Source organism: Chrysochloris asiatica, unplaced genomic scaffold (assembly GCF_000296735.1).
Source record: "Chrysochloris asiatica unplaced genomic scaffold, ChrAsi1.0 scaffold00085, whole genome shotgun sequence".
Classification (NCBI taxonomy): domain Eukaryota; kingdom Metazoa; phylum Chordata; class Mammalia; order Afrosoricida; family Chrysochloridae; genus Chrysochloris; species Chrysochloris asiatica.
Window position 1 is genome coordinate 9,107,011 of NW_006408603.1, and position 15,923 is coordinate 9,122,933.

At 52.3% G+C, this 15,923-nt stretch overlaps 2 protein-coding genes across 3 annotated transcripts; both read right to left on the reverse strand.

Moving 5' to 3' along the window:
- Positions 1 to 242: 242 nt before the first annotated feature.
- Positions 243 to 2,016, reverse strand: LOC102821433 (cytochrome b561 domain-containing protein 1-like). Of its 2 annotated transcripts, XM_006865956.1 has the most exons (3): positions 1,840 to 2,016; positions 1,348 to 1,385; positions 243 to 786 (listed from the first exon to the last, which is right to left on the reverse strand). In XM_006865956.1, the coding sequence occupies exons 1-3, from the start codon at positions 1,985 to 1,987 to the stop codon at positions 283 to 285; spliced, it is 690 nt and encodes a 229-aa protein (XP_006866018.1). In that variant the 5' UTR covers positions 1,988 to 2,016; the 3' UTR covers positions 243 to 282. The 2 variants fall into 2 exon arrangements, with proteins under 2 accessions (XP_006866018.1, XP_006866019.1); XM_006865957.1 differs by lacking the exon at positions 1,348 to 1,385 and having other exon boundaries at positions 283 to 786; positions 1,973 to 1,987.
- Positions 2,017 to 3,769: 1,753 nt separating this feature from the next.
- On the reverse strand, positions 3,770 to 12,838 carry ATXN7L2 (ataxin 7-like 2). Its single transcript, XM_006865958.1, has 11 exons — positions 12,703 to 12,838; positions 10,752 to 10,817; positions 10,268 to 10,372; positions 9,641 to 9,851; positions 9,119 to 9,309; positions 8,448 to 8,530; positions 7,863 to 8,116; positions 6,838 to 7,036; positions 6,579 to 6,700; positions 4,945 to 5,737; positions 3,770 to 3,990 (listed from the first exon to the last, which is right to left on the reverse strand). The coding sequence occupies exons 1-11, from the start codon at positions 12,827 to 12,829 to the stop codon at positions 3,976 to 3,978; spliced, it is 2,166 nt and encodes a 721-aa protein (XP_006866020.1). The 5' UTR covers positions 12,830 to 12,838; the 3' UTR covers positions 3,770 to 3,975.
- Between the last annotated feature and the right edge of the window lie 3,085 nt (positions 12,839 to 15,923).

The following is a 15,923-nucleotide window of genomic DNA, read 5'->3' on the forward strand; positions in this document are numbered from 1 at the left end:
ATGACCTCTACCACCATCACCTCCCACCCCAATACTTCAGTCTTCTGTCATAGTGGAGGCTTCAGGCTCCGACTCCCCATTACCTTCCACTGGCTCTCCATTTCCCCACTTCAGCTCACTGTATCTTCACTCCTGCAATAGTAGCCTGGGTTTCAGCAGCACCTGGCCCAGCCAAGAAGTGCAAAAACCCTACCACTTCTGAAGTGGGTCCCTTGAAGGTCATCAAATGAACCAAGGAAGTCCAAGGCAAGTGTCCCACTTTGAGTCTGAGTTCAGAAGAACTCACATTTCCATTTTCTTCTTTGGCAAGTAAGAGCTGGAGATTTGGTGCATGATCACCAGGGCTGGGTAGAGTGGCAGTGCCAGGCACAGGTACCAGGCTGTACCTTTGATCTGGGCTTGGAACCACACTGAGTACATACCCAAAAGCACCGTTACTGTTGCCATCAGATAGACCACCAATCCACAGGTCATATGGTAGAGCTTGAGGCGAGCCACCCTGGAGACCCTGGCTGCCCGGGGACAAAGGAGGCACAGCCCACACAGTGCCTGGCCGCCAGTGGCCAGCAGTGTCAGAATTCCTACCCAGCTGTGCCAGGACACCAGATGGGGCAGTTCACTTCGCGTCCTGCTAGAGATGATGAAGCCCAGGCCCAGGGTGGCAGAGATGATGGTCAGGGTCTGCCCCACCCAATGGAGCCGGATCCGAGCCTTTCGGGAGCAGAAGAAGAACAGGGAGTGCTCAGGAGAGAAGAGGAGGATGGCCTCAGCCATGCAGAGGCAGAACTGTGAACAAAGGAGAAGACCAGTGAGCCTCTGGGCCAATGTGGAAGCCTAAGAAAAGGAAGTGCTTTCTTACAAATAAACAAGGAAGAAGGGTGGGATTTCTAAAGAACCTCCTGTTTCACAGGCTAGCAGTTCTAGGAACAATGGGAATCAACATTTGAATAGACTGTCTCATCATTCTGGCTGCCACCACCACTCTCAACCTCCTTGGACAATGATTCCTATTTCTGGACCAGTGGCAGTAACAAATGTTAAACCTCCTTTCTCAATTTTGAGAGAGTGGGGGAAGGCTACATAACTTCCCCTTCTTTCTTTCAGGCCCCAGTGGAGAAAGAAAGAACTTCCGAGGCCCATCTCCCTTCAAACCACTTAGCACTTTATCAATGGCACATCCCTCCAGTTTTCCCAATCCCACTGACTGCAGAGAAAGAGTGAGTCCTTGTGGTTTCCCCCACATCCTGGGTCTTAGGAAAGATAAATCTTTTGAGGGCTGAATGCTCTCCTAGGGATGAGGCTAGGGATATCCAAAGAAATTAGTGGCGGAAAAAAGTCCAAACTCACCGCCAAGGCCATGAATACAGGGTGCCACGAGAAAAGACCTGAGAATCAAAGAGAACAGGCTGACGGCTGGACACTCATGTTCCCGTCCAAAGAATCTGGCCACAGTGAAAAGGTGAGTGAACCATCCCCTAACCCTAATCTGGAACTGAGGGCAAAGCCATGGTCCACATGGGGTAGCAAACCAGAGTCGCACCGCAAATATGCATCAGCCTGGCCCGGGCTGCCCATGTGGCACATTTCAGCTGTTACCCCAGTCCTTCATCAGGGGCCCTACTTATGGTGAACTAGTCAGTTCAGTTTTAGTCAATTGTCTGTTCCCCGCCCCCAGCACTCCAGGCTCCATCCTCCTGTGGCGGCCCCTGCCCCTGCCCCACCCAGCCCTTAGAAGCCCTATACCGTCGCCCCTCTACTGCTCGGTGGTCCCCGTTCTCAAGCATTGCCCCTCCGCATCTCGGCTCCGCCCCCTGCTGTGGCCCCACCTCGCACACTCACTGGTTCCTGGCCGGGACAGCACAGTCAGAAAGACGGTGAAGCCCAAAGCCACCAGGTGCGCCAAGATCCCACTGCCTTTCCGCAGCCAGCAGGTCAGTCCCGGCTCCCTCGTTGGAGCAGGAACTAGACCTACCTCCAGGGGCTGCATGGCCTTGTCTGGATGGCCGCACACTCCCAGCTGCCAGAGCGCGTCTTCCGGGTTTGCTATTGCGGAGGCGGCCGCGACTGCAGAGAGGCTCCTCCCCAGGGACGCCGCGGGCAGAGTGGCGGCTTCGCCCACAGCGCCTCTGGGGGCTGGGGGGAGAAGTACGTCGGCCTAGGAAAGAGGCCTGATCCCAAGGAAGCCCCGGGGGCAGAAGTGAGCTGACAGCTCCAGGCCCACCTTGTTTCTTTAAATTGTTTGCTTGTATCTATATGCCTGCAAGGGCCGGTGTTTCAAGCAGGCCTGTGGAAATTACATTTATGGTAACTGATTTCACTGAAACCCCAAATTACAGCCTTGGTACACTGAACCAAGAGAGTGAAACCGACATGCTTTAAGTTTTTAGTAAGCATTGGGTTTCTTGTGGGAGCTGAGTGGCTCTATAGGATAAGCACTGGACTGTGAACCACAAGGTTGGTGGTTTGAACCCACCAGTCACAAGCGAAAGATAAGCTTTCTCCTCCTGCAGATTTACAACCTCCAAAAAACCCTAAACAGGGTCGCTGAGTCTGAATCTACTCAATGGCACCTAAGGACATTAGGTTTCCCTGGCTGCCATTTCTCTACTGCCATTCTGGTCTTTTTCTCTCCTGTTATTCCTTCTCCTGTCTAGTTAATGGAGCAAGATTCCTCCCTTCCTAATAGCAAGACAAAAGGATAGTACTCGGCCAGAAAGTAGTGCCTTGGACCTGGTGAATTAGGGTCTGTGGACCAGAAAGAGTGAGGTACAAGAGTTTCTATCTGCATAGTTGTCCTCAGTTAAGGCAAAGGGAAGAATTAGGGCACTCTTGGTCCTTTGTTCCCTCCATGCCAGCTTCCCACCCAGGGGAGCAAGGTAATCCTAAGGTACCTAGGGCTTCCCACACTCCTGCCCCTCTATGCTAAGAGTTCTATAAACTATACCTTTTCCATCCCTGTCTCCAAAAAAAAGTGTGGTTCAGCCCAAGGAGGCCTACCTCACCCTTATGGGCAAATCCAAGGGTCAGGGAGAAAGCAAAACATGGTGTCCCACAGAAAAACATGATCCTGAGAGCATGGAGCAACTTGATCAAATTCCTTAAGCAGTTAAGAAAATGGGGCTGCTGGCAGGAAGCACAGATTGAAGAAACCAAGGCAATAATTCAGATGGAGCAGAAAGGGACCAGAAGCGGACTCCTACAGACAGACCCCCAAGTAAAATGTGGAGTCGGAGGTATGGTTCCCCTACCATATCAAGTTTCCCTTCTCAGTGGGACACATCTTCTCTGGAGTCAGAATGGTCAGTGTCTACCCCAGAAAGAATGGGGCAGAGGGTTAGAGGGTGGCAGGGTTCTGGGAAGCCTTGCTTCTCACAGCCACACTCACCACCCCATCTGGAGAAAACCTATCCCCCAACCCATGATAGAAGTCTTGGTGTAGCGCTATGGGTTAATGCGCTGGACTGCATGGTTTGTTTAAACCACAAGGTCCGTGGTTCAAGCTCACCAGCCACTCCTCGGAAAACCATACAGAGTCACTATGAGTCGGAACTGACTCAACAGCACTTAACAACAACCACCCAGGATAAAAATCCAAGCCATTTCTACATGGTTTCAAGTGACAAAACAGGGAAAGAAAAAAAAACAAAAAATGAGCTCAAGAGATTTTTTTTCAGGCAGGTGACCGGGCAGTGGAGTCTGAGCCTATCATTTCAACTTTCCAGGCTGGGGCTGGGTACAGTAAGAACATTCATTTTGTTAACATTTTTCGTCTTTTTCTATGATTCTGTTTTTATATTTTCTTAGCAGCAACAGAACAGGGAGACAGTCTTGAGGTATTTTAAAGTGTTTTTTTGTTTTGTTTTGTTTTCTTAAAAAAAATAATATAAAGTTATAAAAAGCGGCAGCAGCCCGAGGCCCGGATCCGGAGAGAAGGAGGTGCTGGGGGCTCCATCGCAGTGGGCAGGCACTTTCTCGTTAATGGGCTTTTGACTGCAGGAAGACAAGAGATAAGAGACAGGATCAGGTGGGGTCAAACAGTTCTTGTACCCAGTAACCTATATAGACCACCAGAGCTAAGGCTTTGATTTCTTCCTGCTGGCTTGGTAACCCTGGGTAATGGTGACAATGAATGCCACCCTGGCAGGAAAGCCAAGTACACATCAACATGCACACACACACTTGATTCCTGAGCAACTGTCCAATTTACTCTCATGTAAGTGCCAAAGGAGCTGGTACGCACCTGGCCCATGCCTGAACCAAGAGAGCATCCCCTCTTCCCACTCCTGGCTGAAATCATATAGGTAGTCCATGGCATGCTACATTAGGGCCCCCATCAAATAAACCTGGCAGCAGGCTTTACCAAATGCCCTGGAGAGCTTGCTGGGCACTTGAAGTGAGCTCATGTATAAGTCAGGCACCGATGTATATCCAAGTCCTTGAATTGTGTCCCTACCCTTCCTTACCCTGATGGTCAGAGGTAGAACCAATGACCAAGACTGGTTCATCCAACCTACTGTTCATATTAGGTCACAACTCAGGGGCCAAAACTCAACCCCATTGACCCAGCCATCCCATGAAGCTCAACTGCTTCTCCTTCAGAGCACAGAGGTAGCTCTAGTTCCTAGTATGAGGACCACAGCCACTCCAGGAGGAAGTGGCTCTTTGGTTAAACCTAGAGTGGAAACAGGCAGCATTATCTCCTTAGCCCCAGAAAGAGGGCTGCAGTTAGGAAAAGGCGGCCCATTAGGCAAAAGTCAGGGGTCGGTCACTTTGCTAAGAGCTGAGCCACCTCTCTCTATATAGAAGTTGGCCTAGGAACTTCCCCTTTCTTCCCATCCATGAACAAACATGTACTCCATACTTTGTCAGTTACACATGGTGCACCCCACCCTGACCCTTTCTGACCCTTCTTTGGCCATTCTCTTCAGGGAGCTGGGCTGGTACCTTCAGTGTGGAGCACTTCTCCTCAAAGGCCAGGGCTGGGCCTGGTTTCTTACGGCGCACAGAACAGGCCACGTTAGCAGGGGTACCTGCCTGACAGTGCTTGGCCTTCACCGGCCGGCAGTAAGTAGCCAGGTTTTTCCGCTTCTTGGCTACCTCCTCCTCAGAGAGGCAATTGGTTGGTAGAACCTTGGCTGGGTGTCCAGTTGCTCCCCTGTTCTCCAGCTGAGAAGCCTTGACCGGGGGAGGCTGATGAGGGGAACTTGGACAGTCCAGGGACCCTGCCCGCTTCACCCTTGGTCCCACTGTCCCATTAAGCCCCATGCCCAGGGCTGTTTTAGTCTTTGCAGAGAGGCCCCGGCAACCAGAGGGTTTGCCTTTTCCAGCAGGCTCCAGGATGCAGGTCCGTTTGAAAGTGGTGGGGCCAGGGGATAGTTTCCGCTTTCGAGACGATGCCTCCACCTCAGCCCCATCCTTGCCTTTGGACGACTTGCTAGCCTTGGAAGGTGGGAGTTTGCTGAAGGACGGGGATGGCGTGTTGGCAGGCAGTGGTGAGGTGATGGCCTGGCTTCCACCTATGCACTCTGCCTGACTACAGGCAGCTGCCACACTGGGAGAGCCTGCAGGGTAGCTGGGGACAAGGCTGTCCTTGGTGGGGGGAGTGGAGGATGCGCAGACAGGCCTGGGAGGTAAGCCTGGAAGGCGGGGGCAACTGCCCATAGAGGATGGGCTCAGGGGAGCAGAAAGCGGGGAGTTGACAAGGTGGGATAGAGGCTCAGCTGCAGGTGGGATCTTTCTGTAGCAAAAAGAGAACCCCAGTGTGACTGCCAACCCAACAAACATGCACCAGACCCTCTGCCCCCGCAAATCCCCAGCATTACTGCCATCTGCTGGGAGCTAATGGAACTGAGGGTTAGGAAAAAGACTAAACCCAAACCACAAACCTACTGCCATTGAATCAATTTTGACTCATGACAACCTATGGAGACCTGATGCGGCACTGCTGGATACTGCACAGGACATCAAGTTCAGTTTAAACAGCAAGGCTGGCAGTTTAAACTCACCAGCCGCTCCTCAGAAACCCTATACAGGGTCGCTGAGTCAGAACTGACTCCATGGCACTTAATGACAGCAACCCTATATGACAAAGTAGAACTGCCCCATGGGGTCTCCTAGTCTTTACAGAAGCAGACTGTCACATCTTTCTTCCAGAGAACAACTGGGTTCAAATTGCCAGTCTTCTGGTTAGTGGCTGAGTGCTTTAACCACTTTACCACCAGCGTACCTTAAGCATAAATTAGTATACAGTCTATGAATAGTACACATACAGTCTATGAATAGTACACATTAAGAACCTCATTTTAAATTTCAGTTTAGACAAGCCTATCTCTTATTACCCAAAAGATCTAGAAAGCATATTAGATAGAGTCTAAATCACCCCCAGACCACTTCAGTTGTAGCCCAGCTCTAGGATGCTAAGTCTCCTCCTCCCACTCTCCAATGGCATGGGTGGGTGGGGGTGGGGGTCTCCTTGGCAAAAGTCAAGGCACCTATGGGGATGTGTACAGGGCCAGGGTTTCTACAGGCTGTGTCTGCCTAGGGCCTGGGAAGGGAAGTTCTAGGCCCCAGAGACTTACTTCCACATGTGTGAGCTGAGGTGCCGTTCCAGCATGGAGCTGAGTGCCGAGCAGAACCGGTCCAGCCGGCGGCTAAACACATAGCATCCTGGGCTCACCAGCCGGCTCCCAAAAGTGCAGAACTGCAGACAGAAAGCAGGCATGTGGTTTTCTGGCCTGGCATGCAGGAGGGCATCTGCACACAGGACCTGACCTCCTCCCCATACTGTAGGCCAGGAGAGCTAGGTCATCCCCACCTAGACCCTCCCCAGGTTCTTACCGCCTGTGGCCGTGGGGGCCGAGTTGCATAATGGCAGTCTGGGGCGAGGTGGAGGTCCTCAGATGTCCCCTCCTCCTCACTCTCCTCGCTGGAGGCCTGGGCTCCACACCGGGGCAGGGGAAAGGGGAACAGGCCTGGGTCCCCATCACCACCACAGGGGCCTTCATCATCCAACTCACTTTCAGAGGAGGCCCGGGACCTGGTAGGGTCAAAGGGGATGTGAGGGGGATATGACTGGAGTGGGGTCAGGGTGGGGGTGCCCCTGAACCCACTGAGTTAAAAAAAAACCCAGGGCAGATGCCCTGCTGGGCATTCAGAGGAAGGAGAAGGGGGAAAGGAAGAGAGGGAACAACAGAGCATAGCGTAAGAGACAGAAAAGACCAGGGGTCACAGCTCCCAAGGGATTCTCTCCCCAGCCCCTTCATTTCCCGGGCCCTGCCTCCTCAGGGGGAAAATCTGCTCCAGATTCGCCTCCTCCAGAAAATCTTCTGCACCCAGCTCTGGTCAGCCCAGTCACTCTCTCAACCCCCCTTCTTGCATCACATATTCATTCCTGGGAGCCTGTCTGTGAGCTGAGCCTGTGTTTCGGGTGTGCCCCTGGTGCTACAGGCAGAGATGCGTGTTTGTCTCCTTCAGCAGGGCAGGCTCTCCCCGGGCTCCAGCGCAGCCTCTGCACATGAAGGGCCAACGAATGATTACACAGCAGGACTGCCTCACCCAGTGCCCTGACCCTTTCGGCTACCCAATTACAAGCCTTTGGCCCGGTGAAAGCAGCTGGGAAAATGTTCGTATCCCAGGTGTTGGATCTGGCACACTTCGGAGAGGCTGGGGAATTGTGGTTTCCTTAGTTAAGAACAGGAGATTCACCTGCTTTCAAACCACTATCAGGGACCCCGGGTATCCCCCCCCACACAGGTCCAAGTGAACAGAATCTTCCAGGACACCCCCTGGGGCTGCCTTCAAGGGTTCCTGCCTGCTTAGGGGCCAAGTATCCCTAGGTAGGTAGGGCTGGACCCTGGACGTACCTGGGCAGTACACAGTATGGGTAGCTCTGCTTGGCACGAGCAGAGAAGGTGCTACTGGGAGCAGCTGCTGCTGCCACAACCTGGACTGAGGAAGGGGGATCCTGAAATGGGTGCTCCAGAGCAGGTTCCCTGCGCGCTGGGCTCTTCTCCTTGGGAGACTCTCCTTTACGGGAGTTGGCCTTCAACTCTGCCACCAGCACATCAAAGTCTTTGGCCCGACCCTGGACCTCCCGGCGCTGGTGCACTGAGTGGATCTGCAACACAGCAAGGTGGAGGGGTTGGGGTCCATGGGTGAGCTGAGAATGGGTAAAGGGTAGCAGTGTACTCTGGACTGAACAAGTGAAGAGAGAGCGGATAGGAGTGTTTGTAGGTGTGTTTTATGTGTCTGTGTTTCACTTTCCTATGGGGTCAGAACCTTCTTTGGGCAGCAAGGGCATAAAAGCCACCCCAGCTTGCTATCCCCCACTTTGCGTCCACTGGGAAAAGCCTCCTCTACTGTTCCCTGGTCTGAGTCCATCCCACCCCTCTCTCCTGAGATGGATATTTGAGAACATCTCAGTTCTTCTCCCAGGGGGTGAAGGTTACCTTGCAGGTCAACAGGCGTGTGCAGATCTTTTTGGTCTCTGGATTTATTACGCCACACTGCCTGTTGAGGTCGCACTCCTTCCCTGTGGGGGAAAGCAGTTCTGTGAATGCCGAGGTCATTTTCAGGAGGCTCACAGGAGGACTTATTAGCGTCTTCTTGACAAGGGCCTTAGAAGAACTGGAACTAAGGCAGAAGGGCCTCTGGCCTTCAAGTCCTGGGCCTGCAGCTTTCTAGAGAAACTTGTTCTAGGCATCAACTTCTCTCTGTTGGGCCAGAGAACCATTCCCATCCTAAAGCATGCCTTTAGGTCCCAATCACATTAGGGTAATACTAGCAGCTTCAGGCATTTGGGATGCCAGAGAAACCAGCTATGAAAGGGGTAGGTGCCCTGGATCCAGATAAGAAAAGAGACGAATGTCAATAGCCCAAGGTGAGAAAAGAGTCACTTCACCTGTTGGGCACAGGCTCCCTTAGCCTTGCCCAGGAGACCTGGGCTAGCGAGAAACTTCTGAGAGAGAGCAAACAGGTCAAGTGCGTGTCTATGTGAAAAGGTGACGGGCCCGCTTGAATTTATAGGGGTTTTCTGATCTACTCCCCTTGTGACCCAAGGACAAAGTAGCCCAGTACGATCTACTCTATCTTCTTGACCCCCAAGACCATGACTACTCACGAGCCATCTTCCGGTGGGTTTTGGAAGGCAGTCTGGCCCCACCAGGCTCCTTCTCAGGAGGGCTGCCTTCACCTCGGTGACTGGGGCCCTCGCTGGAGGTTGCCTCGATGCTCTCCCTGCCAGGAGGTTCTTTAAGAGATGGTGCCATGGGGATTTTTCCAGGGGAGTCCTTGGTAGGGCCGCCTGGCTGGCTGAGGTAAGCAGAAGGCGGGGCCACTCTGATTCCATGTCCATCAGGCTTGGGAAGACCGGACATCTTCTCTAGATTCACCACAGGCATGAAAAGGCTACATAGGGAAAAAGGGTGTGGGCTGAGGGGATAGGGCAGCTGGGCCTAGGATCTGGAAGCTGCTTCCTTCCTGATCCTGCAACGTAGGTGGACTCTAGCAGGGGTGCAGAATATGGGACAAGGGGACCCCATATTCCCTGGAAAATATGGACTGCGGATAAGACTGGCTGCCTCTGTTTGTGTCAACCACCCCTGAACTAGGGCTGGTCTCAGAGTCTCCAGTCTTCCCTTACCAGAGGTTGTCCTTCTGGGTCTTCTCCGGAGGCTGGTGGCCACGGCTCCGGGACCCCTGGCCCTTCTCCCTGGAGGAGGTTTTGGTGGAACCTGGGGCCCTACAAGCTGGGCCCTGCCCATTCACTACGTGGCATTTCTGGGAGCTGGCAGGGGCTGGAGGTGGGGGTGGGGCCCGGGCGTAAAGCTTGCTGAGGGGCCCATGTCTTCTTTCTGTCACCAGGAGGTGGAGAGAGTAATCGAGGTGAGTGGTATCAGTGCCTCCTTCCCCAACCTCCTAAGACTGCCCACACACACATTCAAGTTAAAGAATTCTGGAGTTTCTATAGCTCAGCTTTAAAATCTGCCTCCTTCACATTCAAATTTGAGCCTTAAAGACTCCAAACAAATTTCCGGCCCAGCTTCCTGAACCTCTTAGCTTTCTCCTTAACTCTACTAGATACTAGAAGTTTGCTTAGACAATCCCAAACCCCAACAATCCTCTGAAGCCTCCCCACAGGACCTGCCTGTCCTCCATAGCTTCCCTCTATTACCCCATACGATACGATCCTCCCAACTGACCCTGTGCTCAAAGTTCCATGTTCCACCTTCCCCTGTTCCCTCTATCTCCTCCCTAGGGCTCCCCTCACCGCAGTGCTTCTGGAAAGCTTGAGGCTTCACCACTTGGCTGCAGTGGTTACACACAACCAAATAGAAGTCGTCATGGGCAGGGCAGTGCCCGAAGATGGACATGTCTGCAATGACAGAAGCCCTCATCACTGGGGCTGGGGGCCCCAGGGTCTCCCTGTAAGATCCAAGAGCACTCCCACCCCCACCACTCAAAAGGCATTTCACCTCCCACCTGATGTGACACTGTATGCCAGAGACTCCAGTTCCCAGAGTTCAATCTCACCAGTCCCTAAGAATGTGTGCTTTCAGGTGAGTGGGCACTAATCACCTATGATTAGGATCTCCAACAACAAGTCACAGGGAGTCAGTGGCCTAGGCTGGCCCAGACCTACCAAAGTGCAGATCCCCAGACCTGCTGCTTTAGGTAGCCACCTCCTTGAGTGTCGGGGAAGGAGTGGGGGGTTTGTGTGCCCTAGGTCCCGGCCCTAATGTGTTGATGCCCACCTTCTTTAATGAGGGTCATGGCATCCATCTTCTTCATGTTTTTGCTATTCTCCTCCAGCTCAGCCCCTAGAGGAAAAACAGTTGAGAAGGACCACTCCATTCCCAGATACCCCATCTCCTAGCCAACCAGGACCTAAAAGTGGGTGGTATGAATCCCACATTCCCTGACAAGCTCCTATTGCTCAGGACCCTTGGAGAATCTTTCAGTGGGTCATTCTCAAGTGCCCGGCTTCCTTCACCTGCCACCTCTGGAGTAAGCTGGGCCCCTTAAGAGAGATCCAGCCACTTTTTTAATAGGCCTTTCACACCACAGTGTAGTTTAGGGCTCCACTGCTGCTGAGTTTGATGCCTGTAGGTTAAGTATCAACTCTTTTCTGGTCCTATAATAAAAGAAAAATGGACCTCAATAAATTCCACTATAGATCCCTGAGTCCCTTGAGATTTCTCAGATGGCATCCTACTCTGTGTCATCCTACATAGATACTCTTCCAGCTCGCCACCCCCATGAACTCAATTTTGTTCCCCTGGGTTACAAAGCATAGTCAAAGTTATACCCAGCTTCTCAGGTCCTGCACTGACAGACAGCATGCCACAGAGCAGACACACAGCTATCTTGGGGACCTTCAGCATCATCAAAGTCCCCTTGGTCAGCTATGCAAGCCCCTCTTTTTAGGGAGGCATTGGAAGAGAGTTGCCCTTGTACCTCAGTTTCTCAGTTGACATCAAAAACACCTTAGCTGTGCAAAGCAGCTCTTTCCCCATCCCCCAACCTTACTCCTCTCCCCTCCTTTACGCCCCCTCCCTGTCCCTTGGAAAAAAAAAAAATCAATTCTGAGTCACCAAACCCCTCCATTTCCGGTTCTCAATGCACCCAGACACTGACAATGGCCCCAGCCTTGCCCACCCACAGTGGGGCAATACTGGGTTGGCCTGGGTTCTCACTTAGATCTGCTCTGTGGTGTCCACCAGCAGATCTGCCCCTTTACTGAATGAAGAGGTTGCTGACAATCCAATATATTGTCCAGATATGGGCATGGGTTATGCATGAAAGAAATGAGGGGCAGCTCCCACACTTAAGTGGGTTAAATACAAACACAGTGAGTGATGGACAGAACACGGATGGAAGTCAGATGTGTGAGAGAAGAACAAGTGTCATCAGAGACCGCTCCATGTGGACTCCTCCTCCATCTCTCTTCACTTGTAAACTTCTTCAGGAGCATGATGCCCACTGTCACCCCTAAAGGCCACGAAGCCAGGTGCCCCCTGGGGCCCAGGAGACAAAGATCAGGGAAAGAGGGAGGCTGTTGGCTTCTTCACTAAAGGCACTCCAAGACCTAAAGAAGGTGTGGGTCAGGAGAAGGAGCCAAGAGGCCCAGGAAAGGACGAAGGGTTAGAGGGATAGATGTATGAACAGACGGAGGGAAGGAGACAGTGAGGGAAGACAGATAGATGGATGGACAAACTAGTGCGGAGGGGGCGGGAGTCCAGGAGCACTGCAGCCGACAGGCAAACGCCGAAATGGTGTGGGGCAAAATGCAAAGGACCAAGGAGGGGGGATAGGTTAGAGGGGGACACAGAAGTGGGGTGCGTGGGAAACACGTGGAGAGGACTGTTGCAGATGAACAACGCCGCTGGCAGATCCAGGAAGGACGGAAACCAGAGGCCAGTAGGCATGGAGAAAGATAAAGGCAAGCAGATGTGGGGGCAGGTATTGGGCACGGGCAGAAACAGAGGTGGGCAGGGTGGGCTGAGTGCGGTGAGCCGGCGCTAGGACCCGGAGGAACGAGGAAAGCGGAGCAGGCGGGCACTAGGACCCGGCGGGTCCTTTGTTTGGGGGGCCGGGGAGCCGGACGGCGGCTCCCTTCGGCGGCTCCCCTCAGCTGGCAGGGGCCCGGAGAGGGGGAGGGGAGACAGTGATGGGGTCCCCAGACTCCAACGGGGCTTCACTCACCGTCAGCTGCAGGCAAGTCGACCCGTTCCACCCACGAGCTCCAGCTCTGTCCCGCAAAGTCATCGAGACTCGGCACCCGCCGCTCCAGAGCGGCCATTGCTGCCGCCGCGCGTTCACGCACCGCCATCACCGCCGCGGACGCGCGCCCGCCCCGGCGCTGCCACCGCGCGGCACCCTCCCTCCCGCTCCGCCGCGGGCACTCCTCCTCTCTCCCCCCCCACCCTTTCAGCTCACTTTCTGCGCAAGCCCAACACAAGTCGCCGGCCCCTTCCCCTCCCGCCTGCATATCCTTCTGGGAAATGTAGTCTTGAAGGGGGTTGTGTAGCCTACCGATCTTACTGTCAAAACCCCTCCGAAATGCACAATTGGGGGAGAAAAAGTAAAGACCAGAACCCCGGGATCCCCTCTCCTAACCCTTGTGCACACATTCTTCGTGTTACCAGTCCACTCTCCCAAACTCACAACGCACACATGCCAGCCCCAAACCTCTCTCTGCCCAAGATGCCCCTTTACGCTGTGCGTCCGCCTGCTGGCTGGCGCCCCTTCCCCGGCAGGCGGCCACTAAGCGACTCTACTCCTCTGTAGATCGAGTAGGGTAGGTGCAGGGAGGTGGGCGCTGTGAATCAGAAGGGCAAGGGGAGGGAGTCTGTAGGATGTGCTGAAGGACACAGAGGTTGGTGTGGGGGAGGGTCCTCGGCTCCCATATTGTGCCTCCTCTGTGGGAAGCCCTCTCCGCCCTGATGCGGAACCAGAGGGCTGGAGTGGCGGTCTGGGTTTGGGAGGACCTGGCTTGAGCTGACCAAGATCACCTGTCAGGATGACAGAAGGCTATTTCTTAGCCAGAGCCAGCCCCGGAACTGGAGTAGCCCCGAGGTTGCTGGTGTCTGCTGATCCGTCTCTCTCCTTTTGAGAACTGCGATCGATACCCTGTACCGCCTCTTCCCAAGCCCTGGCTGGACCTTGACTCCATCCATCACTTTGGCTTCTTTTTCTAATGAATATTTTCTCTGCTGGAAGGGTGGCTACAGAGGCTCGCCATAGGGAGATTTCTCATCACATGTGTCATTTTCCTTGCTAAGGCTTGGAAAGTACCTTAATCATTCACCTCTTTTTCTCAGCTGATAACATTTCTTCCTGCCCTCACACAATCAAGAGACAAAGTCTGCTCCCCTCCACCACCACTATCACATCTGAAGAGATAGATACTAATCTTTTCGCTCTCCTCAGTCTCTTATACCTCACCCAATACTCATCCCGTCAGCTAAGGGAAAACCAAATTTGTGAGCAAATAAGTCAGGGTCCGTGACTCTGAGATCTCGTACTTTCTCTTCTCCTTTGTATCCAGGGAAGATTTAACTACTTCAAGAATCTCAGGGCAGGGAGTCTTGTTCCATAGATAAGCTTAAAGGATCCAATAATCCTCCAAAATTGAATGTACAATTGTATCCAAGTGCATTTTTCTAGGGAATGTAAATGTAACATGTGACTATTTGTTGAAAGGGAGATAGATGTGCACGTTTGTTCAGCAAGAACCTTGTAGTTAAGAGGGTAAAGCATATGGACACCAAACTCCTGACAGGAGGCTTGTCTGGGTCACAGATGGTAGAAGAGCAAATGGAAACAATATTATGGAAGCTGCTATCCCTTGCCTTTTGAGTTTGCCCCAAATTTGCTAACAAGTCCATTTGTTGTTGTTGTTGTGAAGTACCTTCGAATTGGTTCCGACCCATAGAGACCCTGTGTATTACTTTAGATTAATTAGGTGTCACCAAAAGAAGAAATATCACCGGACTGGAGCCTGCCAGGAACAACTGCTCAGTCAGCAGACCCTATTACTTCAGATGCAGGGTGGAGATGAGTGGAATGATGTTTTGGTGGAACTGCTGATATTGGGTCCAAGAACTGAAAACAAGGAAGGGTTAAAAAAAAAAAAAAAAAAAGAAGAAGAAATCCCAGAAGGGCTCCAGTCTTGACTCTTTCATGGCAAATGCTCACAGCACTGTTTATTCAAATGTGTAATAACAAGCATCAGAAAACAACATGCAACATTCTCCCCCCACCCCTGATCTACAATCCTGCAAGTAGAAGATCTATGACTATGATGGCAAAGGGAACTCATGTCTAGGAAATATCCTACATGGATACCCTGGCAGGGTCAGAATTTACTAAGGCAAAGAGAAAGTGCCCTGCCTCTGGGCTTCCTGAAGCAGCTGGAGAAACCAGACACCTTCTCCTACCTCAGGCCCTACTAGGCAAAAGTGGTGATGCCAACCCTGGTTGGAGGGGACATAAGTCCTATGAGGACAGCTCTCAGCACTTAGCCCAGCCTGGACTTACAGAGGTAATGAGGTGAAGTAGCCTTTCCTTTTAGGGTGGCCATGGGGGTGGGGGGAAGCAGGGGTGCCAAAATCAAGGCTCTGAAGAGAAGGAGAAGAAGCCTTCTCCACTCTCGGGAGAGTTCTGAAACAAAGAATCCTTGACAAGAGTGAATACCCTCCTTTCCCTAACTGCAGGGCTACTTGCTAACTTCAGCCCCCAAATGAGAACACTTCATCATATTTCAAATAAATTATAAATCTGTACACAGAATCCAAACAAAGTTTCAGTAGAAGCTGCTCACAGTCCCCCATAGGGGATGGCTTAAAGAAAAATAAAGGTCACCCTTTGTTCTCTGTGTCTATGGAGGCAAAACTGTCCCCCCTTGTCCTTGAGAAACTGTGGAGACAGTTCAGGACAGAGAGCTTCAGACTTAGAAATACTATCACCCCCATCTTCTTTCTTCCCTTCTCAAATTTCTTCCCTAAAATCTAAAATAAAAATTTAAAAATCTAATTCTTTCACTGAAGGATTCTGGAGCATTTGATGATGTTAATCTCACATTCTCCCTGACAAGTGGGGGAAACTGACCCCAAAAGGAAATGACTGACCCAAAGTCTAAGATCCTCACTCCCAGGTGTCCCAATAATGTACTCATTAGTACAGATGGCATTGAGGGAAATGAGGTGGTTGGAGAGTGCTGACTCAGTCCTGAGGAAAGATTGGCACAGGGCCATTCACCTTTTGGATGCTTAGTGGCCCAACTGGCATTGGATTGGGAAATGATTGGGTTCCTCCCTCTTCATCCTTCCATGAAAACCTTGTGGCCAGGGCAGATTGAGTTTCCAGCTGGGTAGAAGATGGATAGCCTTTACTCAGCATGTACTCTCAGGCCTTGGGGTCCA